The sequence below is a fragment of the Hoplias malabaricus genome, chromosome 9, assembly GCF_029633855.1.
Source record: "Hoplias malabaricus isolate fHopMal1 chromosome 9, fHopMal1.hap1, whole genome shotgun sequence".
Lineage (NCBI taxonomy): Eukaryota > Metazoa > Chordata > Actinopteri > Characiformes > Erythrinidae > Hoplias > Hoplias malabaricus.
The window spans coordinates 37,748,589-37,764,807 of record NC_089808.1 but is presented as its reverse complement, the minus strand read 5'-3'; the positions used below and the strand labels follow the sequence as shown (position 1 = coordinate 37,764,807).

At 40.2% G+C, this 16,219-nt stretch overlaps 1 protein-coding gene across 1 annotated transcript; it reads right to left on the bottom strand.

Annotated features, from left to right (window-relative positions):
* Positions 1–8,225: 8,225 nt before the first annotated feature.
* Positions 8,226–14,187, bottom strand: si:ch211-106h4.4 (MAM and LDL-receptor class A domain-containing protein 1). The gene is made up of 11 exons (XM_066682195.1): positions 14,111–14,187; positions 13,836–14,001; positions 13,220–13,441; positions 12,627–12,805; positions 12,107–12,338; positions 11,280–11,439; positions 11,062–11,176; positions 9,728–9,851; positions 8,973–9,066; positions 8,816–8,885; positions 8,226–8,675 (listed from the first exon to the last, which is right to left on the bottom strand). Exons 1-11 carry the CDS (start codon positions 14,177–14,179, stop codon positions 8,661–8,663), a joined length of 1,446 nt encoding a protein of 481 aa, XP_066538292.1. The 5' UTR covers positions 14,180–14,187; the 3' UTR covers positions 8,226–8,660.
* Positions 14,188–16,219: the final 2,032 nt, after the last annotated feature.

The window sequence follows — 16,219 nt, the reverse complement described above, 5'->3', positions numbered from 1 at the left end:
ATGTGCTAGCATGCATAACTGCTCAGATACTTTAGATATTGTGCTGTCTCTTCAAGGAAGATATACTCAGTCACACTGCTTTCTTTTCAATTATTCAAGAGTACAATGTTGTGCTATTGTCATAATACCGGAAGAAGAAATGTGAAAATAATAAATCCATTTATGCATAAGTATAGAAACAAATTAATGAAATATATAAAAATGTTTTGTTCATTTTGATAGTGTAATTACACTTTTGGTAGTTTTCTTCCCCCATACTTAAGGGAATAATTATTCAAAACAATTAAAAGCAAGATGTCATTCAGTTGAGTTAAAAAACCTACCTTTATTCCAGTAATGGGAGTTCTGTCTTGCCATAAGAAGTCTCAAAATAATCCTCAGAAAACAGTTTATATAAGCATCCCTGGACAGCAGGTTAAAGAGACAGTATAAAGATTGTGATTGGCTACAGAGTAGCCAATCCTTTAGCCACTCTTCACAAGTAACGTACACAAAAAATATATTGCAAAATATGAAATGTCAGCAAGGTGTGTGATATATATAATTTTATCACTTTGGTAGGTGAATTGATGACTTAAAAGTGTCCGTAAGTGCAAGTGAGTGTCACCATGTGAAGGACTGGTCCCCCTCCAGGGTGTGTTCCCACCTTGCATCCAGTGAGTCCTGGTAGGCTCCAAATCAACCGCAACTCTGAACTGCAGACAATGAATGAATGACATCCTATTTATAATCCATAGGGTTTAATATGATGTCAGTGCACCCCTCTGGGAATGTACTACTGGAAGAATGGTCCAAAATTCCCATAAACCTTGAAAGCCTACCTAGAAGATTTAAAATTATTATAGCTGCAAAGGGTGGGCTAACATCGTATGAAACCCTGGATTAAAAATGGGATGTTTCTAAAGTTCATATGTGTGGGAAGGCAGACGAGTGAATACTTTTAGCAATATAGTGTATTTATACCTTATTGCAGACAATTAGAACACAACTTACAAACTCAGAGCAAGCAGGAGCCAAACTGCTTGTCTCACGACCCTGGCTCGCCATATTCCCATACTCCCCACGCAGAATAGCTCAGGGAACAAAGTTATACACCTTCTCCAAACATATGTAGAATGGAGCAGCAAATTCCCAAGCCCTCAATTCTTGGCATAGATTTTTCCAGGGAGGCTGAGAAGCATGATGCCCTTATAAGTGGCACACACACTCTGGTGCACTTTTATAAAAACAGGAAACATCATCGCTGTTTGCCATTCCAAAGTCACTGTTCCTGATGTACAAGTGATATTGTAGATGTGTGTCAGACAAGACAATCCTCCAATACCAAGGGGCAAACCTCATCCACTCCATGGACTTTGTCACTGTGAAGCTTCCCAACTATCAGCCAAGCAAATGGAATTTGACATAGCAGGCATATCTTTTGGATTTAGGAGTTCCCCAGTGTGCTCCTTCCAATGACCAACAGAACCCTCATTCGAGTTACGAGTTTCACTATCTTTACCGAATACAGCTTGAACAGTGTCCCCCTTTAACCTCCTGAGCTGTGGGAGTGTTTTCCAGAACCACGATGAAGCTGAATGAATCATTCAGTGGGACAAACACTAACTGCTGCCAGCTGGGCATGTGTATCTCCACACTCATCCTACACCTTTCATCCTGTGCAGTACCTGAGTAGGAGAGACACCAACTCGTATTTAGAAGTTTGGATCCAGACCCCACACTGTGCGTAAAGGTGAGCCCAACTGTATCTAGCTAGTGTCTATAAACTTCCTGCAAGCCCTTTTACAGTTCCTCATTTTAATTTCTTTCATTGCTTGCAGTTTCGTTCAGTTATTCGGAATGTATGCAGAAATTAAGTGGAAGGAAGTTTCTTTTAGCTGTTCTGGTAAATTGATTTATAGGAAAATCTCTAACATCTTCATACTTTCATTTTCCTTTCTCAGTAAAAAGTCATTTTCACAACCACCACGCCTGGTAGGCCCCCTAATGTGGCTCCCATGGTTTGAACATGAGCAAGCTGTCTTTAAGTTGGACATGGGCTCTGGGTGGGTTGGCATTTACATTTTTTTATTTACCCAGTGATGTTTTTTTTTTACAAAAAATGGCTTTTTGTTTAGTCAAGATTTTGTATCCTAGCTAGTACAATAGCTGGACAATGAAACTGAAACACCTGGTTTTATACCACAATAATTTTTTAGTGTGGTGTTGGGCCTCCTTTTGCGGCCAATACAGCGTCAATTTGTCTTGGAAATGACATATACAAGTCCTGCACAGTGGCCAGAGGGATTTTAAGCCATTCTTCTTGCAGGATAGTGGCCAGGTCACTACATGATGCTGGTGGAGGAAAACGTTTCCTGACTCACTCCTCCAAAACACCCTAAAGTAGCTCAATAATATTTAGATCTGGTGAGTGTGCAGGCCATGGGAGATGTTCAACTTCACTTTCATGTTCATCAAACCAATCTTTCACCAGTCTCGCTGTGTGTATTGGTGCATTGTCATCCTGATACACGGCACTGCCTTCAGGACACAATGTTTGAACCATTGGATGCACTGGTGCAATGTGCAGTTAATGAAGATTGGCCACCAGGCTGCTCCAATTTAGCCATGAAACCTCCCACACTACAATGACAGGTGTTTCAGTTTCATTGTCCAACCCCTGTACTCGAACATAGCCAGGACAGGGCCAGTGGTGCTACCTAGAAAGAAAAATAGCAATTCCGTGTTTATAACTACATAGGTTCATACATGAGCAGTTAGTGGGAGTGAGGTGGGCTTCCTATATCAAAAAAAGTTTAGTAGCTGTCTCTGTATATGGAGAGGGATTGTGTTTTCAAGCAGGCTGCAATTACTGGTCACATATTTAACCCATCATGGTCCCATCATTGTCCCCAAATGACATATGTGGGACAAATTAACCTGTGCACAAAAGTTAATATTTAACCTTTGGACAGAACATACAGATACCCAGTTTGGCTGCCCATACTTTCCCAATATAGATGGGTTGGCTGGGTTATTGTATGCTTTTTCTTGTATTGTCTTCATTTGTTACTGTTTCTTTTGACTGTGTAAAGCACTTTCAAACTCACTTGTGCATTAAAGGTGCGTTATTAATAATCTTGCTTTGCTTTCATTCTTTGTAAACTATCTACAAACCGGATTCCAAAAAAGTTGGGACACTAAACAAATTGTGAATAAAAACTAAATTCAATGATGTGGAGACGGCAAATGCCAATATTCTATTCGTAATAGAACATAGATGACAGATCAAAAGTTTAATCTGAGTAAATGTAACATTTTAGGAAAAATATGTTGATTCAAAATTATCAGTGTCAACAAATCCCCAAAAAGCTAGGACAAGTAGCAATGAGTGGCTGGAAAAAAGAAATTGAGCATATAACGAACAGCTGGAAGACAAATTAACACTAAGTAGGTCAATTGACAACATGATTGGGTATAAAAAGAGCTTCTCAGAGTGTCAGTGTCTCTCTGAAGCCAAGATGGTAAGAGGATCACCAATTCCACCATTGTTGCGCAGAAAGATAGTGCAGCGATACCAGAATGGTGTTACCCAGCGTAAAATAGAAAAGAATTTAAGTTATCATCATCAACTGTGCATAACATCGTCAAAAGATTCAGAGAATCTGGAACAATTGCTGTGCGTAAGGGTCAAGGCCATAAAACTCCACTAGATGCTCGTGATCTCCGGGCCCTTAAACGTCACTGCACCTCAAACAGTAATGCCACTGTCAAGGAAATAACAGAATGGGCTCAGGAATACTTCCAGAAAGCATTGTCAGTGAACACAGTTCCTGTTTAAACTTTTGATCTGTGATTTGTGTTCTATTCTGAATAAAATATTAGATGTTGGCACCTCCACATCATTGCATTCAGTTTTTATTCACAATTTGTTTAGTGTCCCAGCTTTTTTGGAATCCGGTTTGTAGAAATGAACTATCTAGAAATGTAATGGTCTTGGCCTAAATGGGTGTGTAATGCACACTAGCTCGTACAGTTGTAGTGGAGTACGGACCAAATATGAATATTGGACAATGAAGGAATAATGAAATGAAAGGTTTTAAATTAAACCTTTCTCACTCTGACCAGGACTTTCGTCTGGTCCCGAAGTCAACATTCCACAGGACTGTTTGAACAACGGGTGCAAAGCCCCCACACACGCACACTCATAAGCTAAGAGCATCAAAGAACCCTTTAACGTAACATATGGCATCTGGATCCCCTAACCTCTTCAGGAACTCGAGATAACTTTTATGATGCTTTTAGAGAGACAGGAACTTCAAACAAAGAAGAGAGCTTTTACGGCCGCCTATGACAAAGTGGCGCCTCAATATCCCTTATCTTTCACGGGGATCAACAGATGTTCAAACCAAAGTGACCTCGAGTGAACTCCCGTGAATCACCAACCGAAACACGGATTAACAACGACACCAAATGGACACTGGCGGAACTACACCTCGCTCGGAGTCGCCGCAAGACAATAGCGAAAATAGTCGATCTCTGAATTATTTGTATATAAGCGAATGTATTAATGTTACTTTCTGTACCCTCAGATGAATGCCTACCTCCTAATGAAATGATGTATAGTGCCGATTGTTTCTATTACAAAGATCAGTTTTGGCTCTGAATGAGAGAAAATGGATTAATGTTTTATTTTTCAGCGTATCATCACGAATTGGACGTGAACAATGTACTCAAGATGGGACCTTATGTAAATGTCTGATATTAATAGTCCAATGTACTCATTGTTATAGGTTGATAACAGGTATAAGAATTTTGATACGAGAAACTCATATTCCTTATGTATGAATCACAGAGTCAAACCCCCTCCTCCTACTCTCTCTCTCTCTCTCTCCCTCACGAGAGTCACGTGAGTCTGGACTCGCGTCCAATCAGAAAGAGGACGCCTCCCATTAGGGCGTGACCGCGCCAGCCTTGAAAAGGCCAAACAGCAAGACAGACAATGAGTTCGAAGTTTGAAGAGTCGCGAGGACTCTACAAAGTAACGGACCACTGAAAAAAGAGAGGACCACGAGGAGATCCGAGAAACCTTAAACAACAAAAAAAAACGCTGTCTCTTCCACGCCGACAACGAAACAAAGGAACCCTCTCAGAGACTTCAGAAAAGCTTACGAGAGACGTCTCGAAATTAGCTAAGAGTATGAAGTTTAACTAATAAGTCGAATAATTTGAATATCTTTCTTTTCTTTTAATCTTGTTTACGTTTATTACCTACCTAAGTTTAATCTCACGACTAATCGAAGCAGGGGAACTTATTCGTGGCCAGAATAAGGAAACACTGCCGAGGTACCATAGAGTCTTAGAATAAGTGAGTTTATTGAAGCGGTTTTTCAGTTCTGGAGCTGCAGCAACCAGCGAACTTTCGTCTAAACGTCCATATTTTGGACTCTCCCACTCCGGACCGAAGGCCGAAGAGAGGATCCTGCCGCCTGCGTCATCACCCTCCGGGTACGCCCGAGACAACTCAATCAACAAGAAAGACCTCCACGCTAAACCAGCCTGGACGCTTCTGCGGTAAGAACCGCGAGACTAAGTGAGACGCCTCCATTCCCAGGATTCCAAAGAGCCTCTGCATCCAAACGAGTGGTAAAAACCCGACAAAAAGTAAGCCAAACTTATGCACTTCCAGAGCTGAACACCGAATTAAGTTCTTGATAAATTCTGTATTAATTAAACCTTAGTTAGTAACCTTAGTCACAAGTTAGAAGTGCCTAGCTCACCTTAAGGTCAAAATCAGTTCCCCCTGCCGGACACCGTGAGATTACAAGGTTGTGCTATGTTAACTAAATATCTTCTTTTTATTAATAAAACTCTCATTATTTGAAGTCACAGTGTTTGCAATTTATTCATTAGAATTTCTGAAAATCCTGAAGAACTCATTTAGCATGATTATTATTCATTCTCAAACTAATTATTAATGTTTTAATTGCTTAAACCAATTATAAATCTTAATTAATATCATTAAGTCAAATATCAGAGGTTGGAGGAGTTTGAATAAGGTCAAGGCTATAAAACAAATTATAAAATTATATATATATGTATCGGGGTGTATGACCAACATCCACTACACAGTAGAGGGGCAGCCATGGCCTAAAGTAAATATGCTTGTACAATTATCATTATACAACATACAAAGAAATGTGTGCGTGGAGTGAGGGAGGAGAGTGCAGTTCTTTCACTTCCACAATTTTCTGGCTTGTCGTGGGAATCAAAACAACAACCTTTCATTCCTAAGCCCTCTAACCACTAGGCCACCGCTGGGGTTTGCTTCAGGTCACTGGTCGGTCCCCACAACCGGCCGAAACATCAGGCTAATCCAAAAAACGCTCTCTGGGCACCAAGTGTGACTGCCAGGTGTGTGGGTGCACTGCCTCTAATAATTATTTTTTATTATTTGTGTGTGTGTGTGTGTGTGTTCACTGTCAAAAATGGGTCAAAAGAAGTGGTAAAATATGGTTGTACTTTTGTACAATGACTATAAAGCAGGATTTCATATTTCACCTATATTTTGTTGTTGGTAATGAGGTCATTGTAATGTCTATTTAATCGTACTAAGTAGAGGAGTATGAAATGCAGCCATTAATTGCCGTCATGATCTGTTACTGCAACAGAACATCATGTGGAGATTGATCTTCTCTGTCATAGTTTCAACAATACCATTTACACATAATAGAAACTGAGAGAACTTGTTTTGGTTCCCATTGCCTCCAGAAGTTCCTTTGATGCAACTTCCTTTTGAAAATGTGTCTTATGGAAAATCCAGAATTTTTTTCAGAGAAGGCATTATGTTAGGTAAAAGGACTGAGTGAAACCCTAGACATATGATTAAAGGTATATTTGAACTAAATCATTGTAGATGTATTAAAAATAAGGTATGTAATCACAACAGTGCAAAAAAAAACTGCAGGATATTATTATATTTCATAGTAAATTGTAATGCTACAAATCATGGGCTGGTTACATGTGTCATTTTTGAGGGTTGCAGCTAGATTCAATTCAATTAAATGTGTTAAATTGGCAATTAGATCAAAGTTTGCTTGAAGATACAGTCATTTTGAAACACTCTTCTGCTGTGAGTTGAAATCAAAGTGATAAAGGATCCCTGGTTTTCCTTAGGCTTTCTTAGACTTAATCATGGACTCACCAGAGTTTTTACGTAAACTTAAGATTGGGTTTTCTGTTCTGAGTCAGACAGTGTTATATGCACATAACTGACCATGGGAAGATATACAAAGCTTTTCACCATCACATTAGATTCATGGCCATTTTTGAGCTGTTTTCTTTTTTGTCTCTGCTCTTTTAATGACATATTGACCACAGTCTGTGTATCAATCAAGAATGTGAACATCAAACACTGTGTCAGCCCAAAGAACAATCTGAAACACACTCCTGTAGTTTAGTGAATGTCTAACAGACAGGACCCCTCAGAACTGGGTGCATTAAAACACTAAATTTCCATACACTTCTGACTCATCTGGGGACCTGGAACTAGAAGTGTTTGCATGCATGTGTGTGTGGGCAGGAAGCTATGTCTGTAAATAATGAGATGGATTAGGACAGAGTGACATGTCTTACATAGCTGAGGGAGAGGGCTTTTTCAGTCCAGAGGCTGAGAAACTATTACCAATTCACAAAAATCCATTGTAATTCTGTCCCTTTCTGATTATGCACACATTCATTCATTCATTCATTATCTGTAACCGCTTATCCAGTTCAGGGTCGCGGTGGGTCCAGAGCCTACCTGGAATCATGGGTGCAAGGCGGGAATACAGCCTGGAGGGGGCGCCAGTCCTTCACAGGGCAACACAGACACACACACACATTCACTCACACACTCACACCTACGGACACATTTGAGTCGCCAATCCACCTACCAACGTGTATTTTTGGACTGTGGAAGGAAACCAGAGCACCCAGAGGAAACCCATGCGGACACGGGGAGAACACACCAACTCCTCACAGACAGTCACCCGGAGCGGTGAACCCACAACCTCCAGGTCCCTGGAGCTGTGTGACACTACCTGCTGCACCACCATGCTGCCCCTATATGCACACAACAACGTCAAAAAAAAAAAAAAAAATCAGGACTCTTCTACTCAGCTACTTTAATGTACAGACATTTCTCATTCAATCTTATACCCAGCTTGCATAGTCTCCATAGTATTAAACTATAGCTCTGGAGCAGCTGCACAGGAGGTAACACTAATGCTCAGTGTCTAGAGGAGTATTAATTTGCTCCCCACTATTCAGCTGTGGAGCAGTAAAATCATTCTACAATGTAGGCACATTAGCCTGTCATTATCACAGAACACTGAACATTTAAAAACCACCAATGTTCATAAGGAAAAATACATCTTTTTTTAATTCAGATTAAATAGAGTATATTGACAGGTCAACAGCTCATGCATTAATTCATGTTCTCTCGCTTTCAGATGACCTTTTGAAGAAGGATGTCTGTTTAAAACTGTCAAAACTGAATCTTAAGGAACATAAGAATAATAAATATTAACATATGAGGATGGATTGTACTCCTCAAACAGATGTGTTATCTAGAACGGTGGTTTGTATTTGGTTGATTCTGTCTCTCCTCCAGAAACGTAAGGACTGATGAGGATCTCTGTTCATGTCACTGAATCCTAGAAAAAGGTAAGAATGTATTTAGCTTTCTGCATTGTCCATACTGACAGATCAGTGTTTTAAACAAAGGCATCAAGTTCAAATAAAAACAAAAGAGGAAATTATTCAGGCATGACAGAATGTCTAAAAGTATGCTTACTTGTAATTCACAATCGTAGAGATCATAAGCTACGTTTATTTCCATCATGTCATTTCCAATTAGGGATTCACTGTAAAGTGGAGAAAGTGTTTAAGGACATGTTCTTCTCAACATTTTACAAACAGTATCACAGTGGGCAATCTTCACTGTCACAAACCTGTTTGCCTTTCTCCTCCGTAGAATGTAGAAGGTGGTGCAGGCAATGGCTATCACTAAAATCATCACCGTTACTCCCACTCCTATTGCTATCACTGTAATTACACATAAATGAGTATATCAGTGTCAGACTTGTGTATGGCATCATATATGACTCATGAAAGATGTCTGGGTTAAATAAATACTGCCAAGAAAAACTTGAGTAACTTCTGATAACATCCAGCCTCCATCAGCACAGGAGCAGAAATGTGAGCTACTCCGTTCTTCTTTTGTTCTAAATTTAGGCACTGGTGTGACCCAATCACAAAGCAGAACAGATGCTATCACCATCATGTTTCAAGGGGAACTTAAGCATTACATTTTGGTTTTGTTAGATTGCTGTTTAGTGAATTTTCCATAGGTCTCCTCTGAGTAATATCAAGTACAGTCTATTGCAGGTATGACTTTAAAAAACATGTAGAATCTATATTTGAAAGTAAGGGCTGGAGCCACAGATTTTATCATACAACACACTTGTTAAAATGTTGGTTTCAGCCTCAACAATATGATAAAGTAACAAATTAATGTCTAGTTTGTATATGAAGTAGTTTATTGTTTTGATCATTGTCATGGTTTGAGATTCCTGGATTAATCTTCATAATAATACTTTATAACTAATAGTGTCACTCTACCTAACATGCACGCAAATAAAATTGGGATTATTTACGAGACAATGACTGGATATAAATGGAAAATAACAAAGATAATATTTCTTACCGTTGGTTGGGGCTGCTGTAGGTGGGGGTTCTACAACAGGGTCACATGATCCAGGGGTAATGTGAAGGTCATCAATAGCCACATCTCCGGGAGAACCCTCGCCTTTCTTATACTCAAACACAAACTGTGGCATGAAAGGGAGTTAGTTATGCAAGAGTTTAATTCTCTTTGGAGAACTAAAAAAAGCAAAAAGTATTTTGGCTTGTCCTTGTGACTCAATCACAGTGATGTTATAGGGAATGTTTATAACAACGAGAGGCTGTGGCTTATTACCGAAGCTTTAGAAAAAAAAAATTGAAGCAAAGGAACCCTAAAAATATTAATATAACTGCCATATTCTTCCTGCAAAATAAAAAAAAAACTAGGTCTAGTTAAGTCTAGTTTTACCAGACCACAATTAGCCATATAGCTATTGTCACAGAGGTGTTTCTTTGTTTAGATGTGGTATTTAATCTGTGAATGAGAAAATATGTGAAGGGCAGGACTAATAAATGCAGAAATGAAAAAAGGAGCACAAAGTTTTATTTAAAGATAAATAGTAGACGATCTACCACCAAAGAAAAAAGAAGACCAAGAACATTTGGTTTAAGAATTACAGTGACTTATTTATTCAATGATTAGAGTAAAACACATTAAGTTTAAGGAGGCTGTGCGCAGCTATATGGAGATTTAGAAACACACTTACACCACAGAATCTCTCCCTACCACAAAGACACACTCACACAAAAAATCTGCAGTCCTCCTCTCTATGTGAGATATAATACTGTGTAAATGTTGTTTAGTTCAGAGCTGTCCTGCTGAGCTTGTGAACTAATCAATGCTGAGGCTCTGGTCAACGCGCATGGTGTCACGCCAAACACAGCCCCAGAAACACACACAAATAGAACGTGTTCCTGCCTTATTTTCTATTATTCAGCCACGGTTCCCAGTGAAGGACGTGCTATTCTTTGGTTCCAGGTAGGAACAAAATCTTCTGGTTCGTGAACCAGTTTATGTCGGTGAAAACGCACTGAACGGTTCCAAATTTAGTTCAAAAACTGGAATGTGAAATATGGCTGAACTAACAACAGATGGTGTGGTAGCGCCACATTAAGTTCTCTTTGTGAAATATGGTTGAACTAACGGTTCCTACACGTGCATGAGCATTTCCACATAAAGAGTAAGCGAAAATGCCTCTTTTAGGCCAGCAAAAACTAATTCCAGCACTGTAATTCAGTAAGTAAATAGGAATTATTTCATAGTGGTGTATAAAAACAGCTAGCTCATCAGAATTGAATATTATATTTATAAAACCAATAAGGTCAATTACATGAATATATAACAAATACAAGTACCCAGAATGGTTCTTTGTGTTGGAGGTAGATCCTGCCTTTCCACCACACATTCCCCTGATCTCCAGACTCTGTCCACATATGTTGTCCAAGGCTGTTCCCACTGCCATACATGGTCCTGAGAGAAAAAGTGTATATAAATAAAGAAACTGGTATGTACGTTTCAAACACATTTCTTCTGTAGGTTATGATTTTGCTTATGCAGCATTTTGAATTTTTACCTGTTATTTACATATAAGTTGAGAGTCCCTATTTTATGGCCAAGTATATGGTACCAGAATGTGAAACACTGTCCAGTGCTTTCTGGGGAGAATATCTCACTGATCAGCAAGGCTCTGTCTCCCCACCTCCCCACCGTACTGTCCACATATAGGTAATAACCTACAGAGAAGAAAAGAACAAAAAACTATTATGATAAGGACATCTTCCATAATATTGAAAAGGGTAACACATAAGTAACGTACAGGAAGTGGCAGCGCTGTTTTTTCAGCAGACTAGAGTGACTAATGTTACTTTGCAAGTTGTCTCAGCCACAGACGCTCCGCCCACAAGTTATTTAGTGGTGAGAGGTTTTGACTCTCACTAGAGAGTCTGGCAATGCGAGACTAATTTGCAAGTGGTAGAAGAGATTTTATAAAGGTGGAGGAAACAGGTCACTAATCGATACATAAAAGGGAAACATGCTTTAACATTTCAATGAATAAAATTAAAGTTGCACATGAGACTAAGCCATGCCAAATACCAATTGTGGATTAGAGGGGTGTAGATATAAAGTACCACAGTATTTAGCTTTGTTGCAGTGGACCTGTGTTCTCTGAGTTGATGGAGTTCCTGCAAATACCTCTGGGATGAGTTGAATTGATGGTTTTATCCAGAACTCATCTAACATCAGTGACCTCAGAAATTCTCATGGATGAATGATACTGAATCCTCACAACAAAAATCTCAGGGTTTTTCTACAGCAGGGGGGTGAGGGAATAAACTCCCTATTCATACCGTGGATTACGGAAAATTTGCTGATTGAGCAGGTGTCCAGACACTTTCTTACCTGTGGTAGAGTTGGTGGTGTGATCTGTGCTGGGACCTGTGCTTGGAGCTTGAGTGTTTCCTTGGTCTCTGAGCCAATCTGTTTCATCGTATTCCATCACATTTCTCCAGCTGCACATGTTCATCTCAAAGTCACAGAGGCCTGGGCCAGTGCAGGGGTAGCTGGACAATTGTATATCATCTATAGCCATGATGCCCTGGTTGTTCTGGACCATGGTCCCTTCCACGATGATCTGAAATGACAGCTGATTACTAAGGACACTTACAGAGCACTGCCTCATAATTATTCTTTATATGTTGACTTGGTTGTCTAAATATTACAACTTCATACTTGAAACATGTATTTTATTCTGATTTTAATTTATTTTATTTTATGATTGCATTACAGTTTTGACCTTGAAATACGTTATTCTCAACAACTCTACAAACTTTTCATTCAGATGTTTAATTAACAGCATCTTTAAAGCATTCGCTATAATATGCTCTGTGACCTGCAGGATGAAGTAGAATTAGAGACTCACTCTGTAGTCTGACCCTCTGTTGGAAAGTGGTGCTTGTGTAAATCTCCACATCTTGCCCTGGTCTCCACTCTGACTCAGCAGCTGAGACTGACCTCCCCCTGAGAGCTCCTGATACACACTCAGGGTTCCAGGGTCCTGCCCACTCAGATAATACCACAGATATACACACTGACCTTTACCTGAAAACACAAACATAAAGGAAATCAGGTTTTATAAAAACAGAGGTGTTAAAATCACATAGTCAATTTTTCCCATGTTTGATCATCAGCCATTATACTGACACCTAGTGGCCAGGGTGTGTCCGAGGACTTGTATGAAACTGGGCCGCCCCATGTGGGAAACCCACTATGTGGAGCCTAATTGTGTTCGGTCAGTGACTACAAAGCATCTTTATTCTTCACCTTCTGAGTCGTGCTTTATTTAATCTTTTGCTATTATGGTTTATAATCACATTTATTATTATTGTATGCTAACTTTAAGTGCTAATGTTTCCTTACTTATCTTTAGCTATTCTGTAATAACATTCTGGCTATATTTTGTCATCAAAACAAGCAGAGAAAAATCTGTAGGTCCCACCTAATATATAACTGTACCTGCTGAAATGAGGGGAGAGCTCATTCTAGCGCTGTGTCCACGGACACGAGAGGAGCCTGAGCCCAAATAGTAGAAGTATCCTCTGTCTGTGTTGGTTGTGTGGTCAGAGCTTGGTTTGGAGTTGAGGACTGGATCATGTCCTGCTCCTCTGATCCAGTCAAGGTCATCATCAGCTTCTTGTGTCCAGCCACAAGTGCCCTCCTCAAAGTCATACAGACCATCTGAAATGTAATGCTTAGCATTTAACAGACTAGCATACACTATAATGGTGATGAATTTTAATATAGCAAGATATTGATTGGGTAATTGAGCAACTTTAAATTCAGACTGGTTAAAACATTAAGAATTGAAAAAAATACCATTATTATTATTATTACTACTACTACTTTTCCATAATGTCAGGGTAAAACTGAAAAATAGAAAAAAATATATGTACTTGGAATATATATAATATACCGGGTATATGTTTTTAGCTAGCCATTATCCAGATGTCAGATCCTGTCTGAAACTCAAAATGGCCTCTTATTAAACCTAGTCTCAGGCCAAACAGACAACACCTTTTAGCTGATGCCTGTTATAAATCAAAGCCAGTGTGTCAGTCATACTCCTACATACCTGCAGGGGAACACGCTCCTTCAGTAACCGATAAATCATCTAGAGCAATATCCCCAGCCTCTCCACCTACTGAAGCATCTATCAGGATCTGATGGACTTCTCGTAGGGTCACATGACTCTGGCCCAGCATCCACTCATTCCCCTGAGAGCCTGTCCTCTGCCATATCTGGTTTTTGTTGGCATGAGACAGACAGATAATTTACAATCCAAGAATCCTGAGGGGTTTTTATTACTGTAACATAAATCTGATTAGAGAAACAATACTGCCTCCTCACCAGTGCTGTCTTCCTGGAGTCAATACTCTGTAGAAACAGTCTGAGAGATCCAACAGTGGCTCCAAACATGTGGTACCAAAACCTGAGACAGTAGCCTTCCTCTCCAGCAGGGGGCAGCGGAGGAGACTTCAACTGAGCTACATGTCTTCTGCTGTTAGGTGTTGAGCTTTCCACATACACATAATATCCTGTGAAGCATCACCGAATCAATACTACTATGCTTGCTTAACGTGGGGTACATTTCATATTATGATTATATATAAATTTGGGCATAAGCATGTGGACAAACCTTAATAAAACATATTGGAATCCCTTTCCAAAGCCATGGACATTCATTTGGTGTTAACTCCATATATGCCAACTAAATTTTCAATGTTTTGGTGTGTGTCTATTGATGATATCAGACATGGATGATGGACCAGAAAACCTGGCTCACAATTTACAGTTCATGATGTTCAGTGAGGTGGAGGTCAGGGCTCAGTGCAGGCAGCTGGAAGTCCTCTACACCAGACTTATCAGAACATGTCTTCATGGACTTCATGTGCACAGGAGCAGTCAGGCTGGAACAGAAGAATGGTCTTCCCCATTCTGTTGCCTAGACATGTAAACATTTAAAAGTCTAAAATACCTGAGCTTGGTGTAGAGTTAATTTCTACCCCCACAGAAGAGGCCCAATCTCCTGATGCACAGTTCTTGTGTATCCAGTGGCATTTTGGACCACTGTTACGATTGTTGCTCATTTTTACAAGGATACTCAAGGATAGCTCAGCTTCCGCTAAAATGTCAAAAAATATGTGATCAAATATATACTGTTGTGTGTACATGTCATTGAATAAATATGCACTACAACGCGCTCAACTTTTGTTCAGAATCAGCTTCTTATCACTGGTAAAGACTTTCCTCTCAATCATCAACGCAGCTTCACATTGCTTTAAACAGTGTGGACACTGAGCGTCCACCTAGTTCAATAGCGAAGCAGCGAAGTCCAGCGAAACAAGACAAGTCATTGGATAAATGCTGGGCTTTGTCCCACCCATCGGACGCTCAGCGTCTCTGGGGGTCTATGGGGCAGTGGGCTGGCCTCGGCTGGCCCGGATGCTCAGCTTCTGCATGATGATTGGATGATCTGTCTGAGGCTGAATCCCTTTTTGATTGACAGCGAAATCAGTGAATCAGCGATCCTTTGGTGTAAAGATCCGTGGTAGCATTACATTTTCATTCTGTTCTGAGTTGACACTTTCTTAAACCTCTTAGCGGCATTTTCTTTGTTAAAAACGACTAGCGACAAATTGAACTTTTATTTCTGGTGGGTTTGTTGAAGCTGCTTCTGTTTGGAGACTGACTTCTATCACTCTTTCTGACTTCTATCGCAGTTTCTGACCAGCGGGTGCTGCTGACCCCCCCCGTCACAAAGCACTCACAGGCGGACACACTTCACATGGGCCTAGGCCGTTACACAGCCTTGCTCAGCTGGCCATTGAGAGGACACTAGTCAAGTCCCTGGAAAAGATGCCTTGTTGGTACGACAGGGTCACAGATCATTTTCTTAAAAAGGAAAGGAGGGTAGAATTTACGTATAAATAAACCGACACATTTTATGATGTAGGCTGAAATTGAGCTTCCCCTCCTTGAAAGACCAGCATCCGCCACTGATGGTAACCCACTTTGTATCTGAGTTGCTGTTGCTCCTAGACACTTTCATTTCAGAGTGACAGCATTTAGAGTTGTCCTGGAAAGGCCCAGAAATGCAGACACAAACAGATTTGTTGCAAAAGAGGCATCCTCTGATAGTGCTGTTTAAAGTCAGTGAGCTCTTCAGTTTGCAACTAGTGTGGTTGACACACCTGAAATCATTATATACAGGAAGGGTGCCCACATACTTCTGGCCAGAATACATTTGTTTCAGGCTCATAAACACAATAAAAGACCTTGACCGCTGGTATGATCCCCTGCAGGTCCCGTGTTGACCGTCTCAGTTGGCCCACTCTTCCTCAGCCAGTGCAAGTCCTCAGTGCTCCCCTGCATCCACCCACAAAGGTCTTTCTCAAAGGAGCAGCCAGTAGTGGACAAAGCTGGAGCACAACAACAACAACAACAACAAATGTTTTG

Bases quoted from the DNA above. Each gene is read 5' to 3' on its own strand.
- si:ch211-106h4.4 (XM_066682195.1), bottom strand. From the start codon at position 14,179: ATGTTTGGAGCCACTGTTGGATCTCTCAGACTGTTTCTACAGAGTATT. The intron at 9,852-11,061 runs GTACTTGTATTT...TTCATGCCACAG, and splicing joins AACACAAAGAACCATTCTGG to TTTGTGTTTGAGTATAAGAA. The intron at 9,067-9,727 runs GTAAGAAATATT...GTGTAATTACAG, and splicing joins TACAGCAGCCCCAACCAACG to TGATAGCAATAGGAGTGGGA.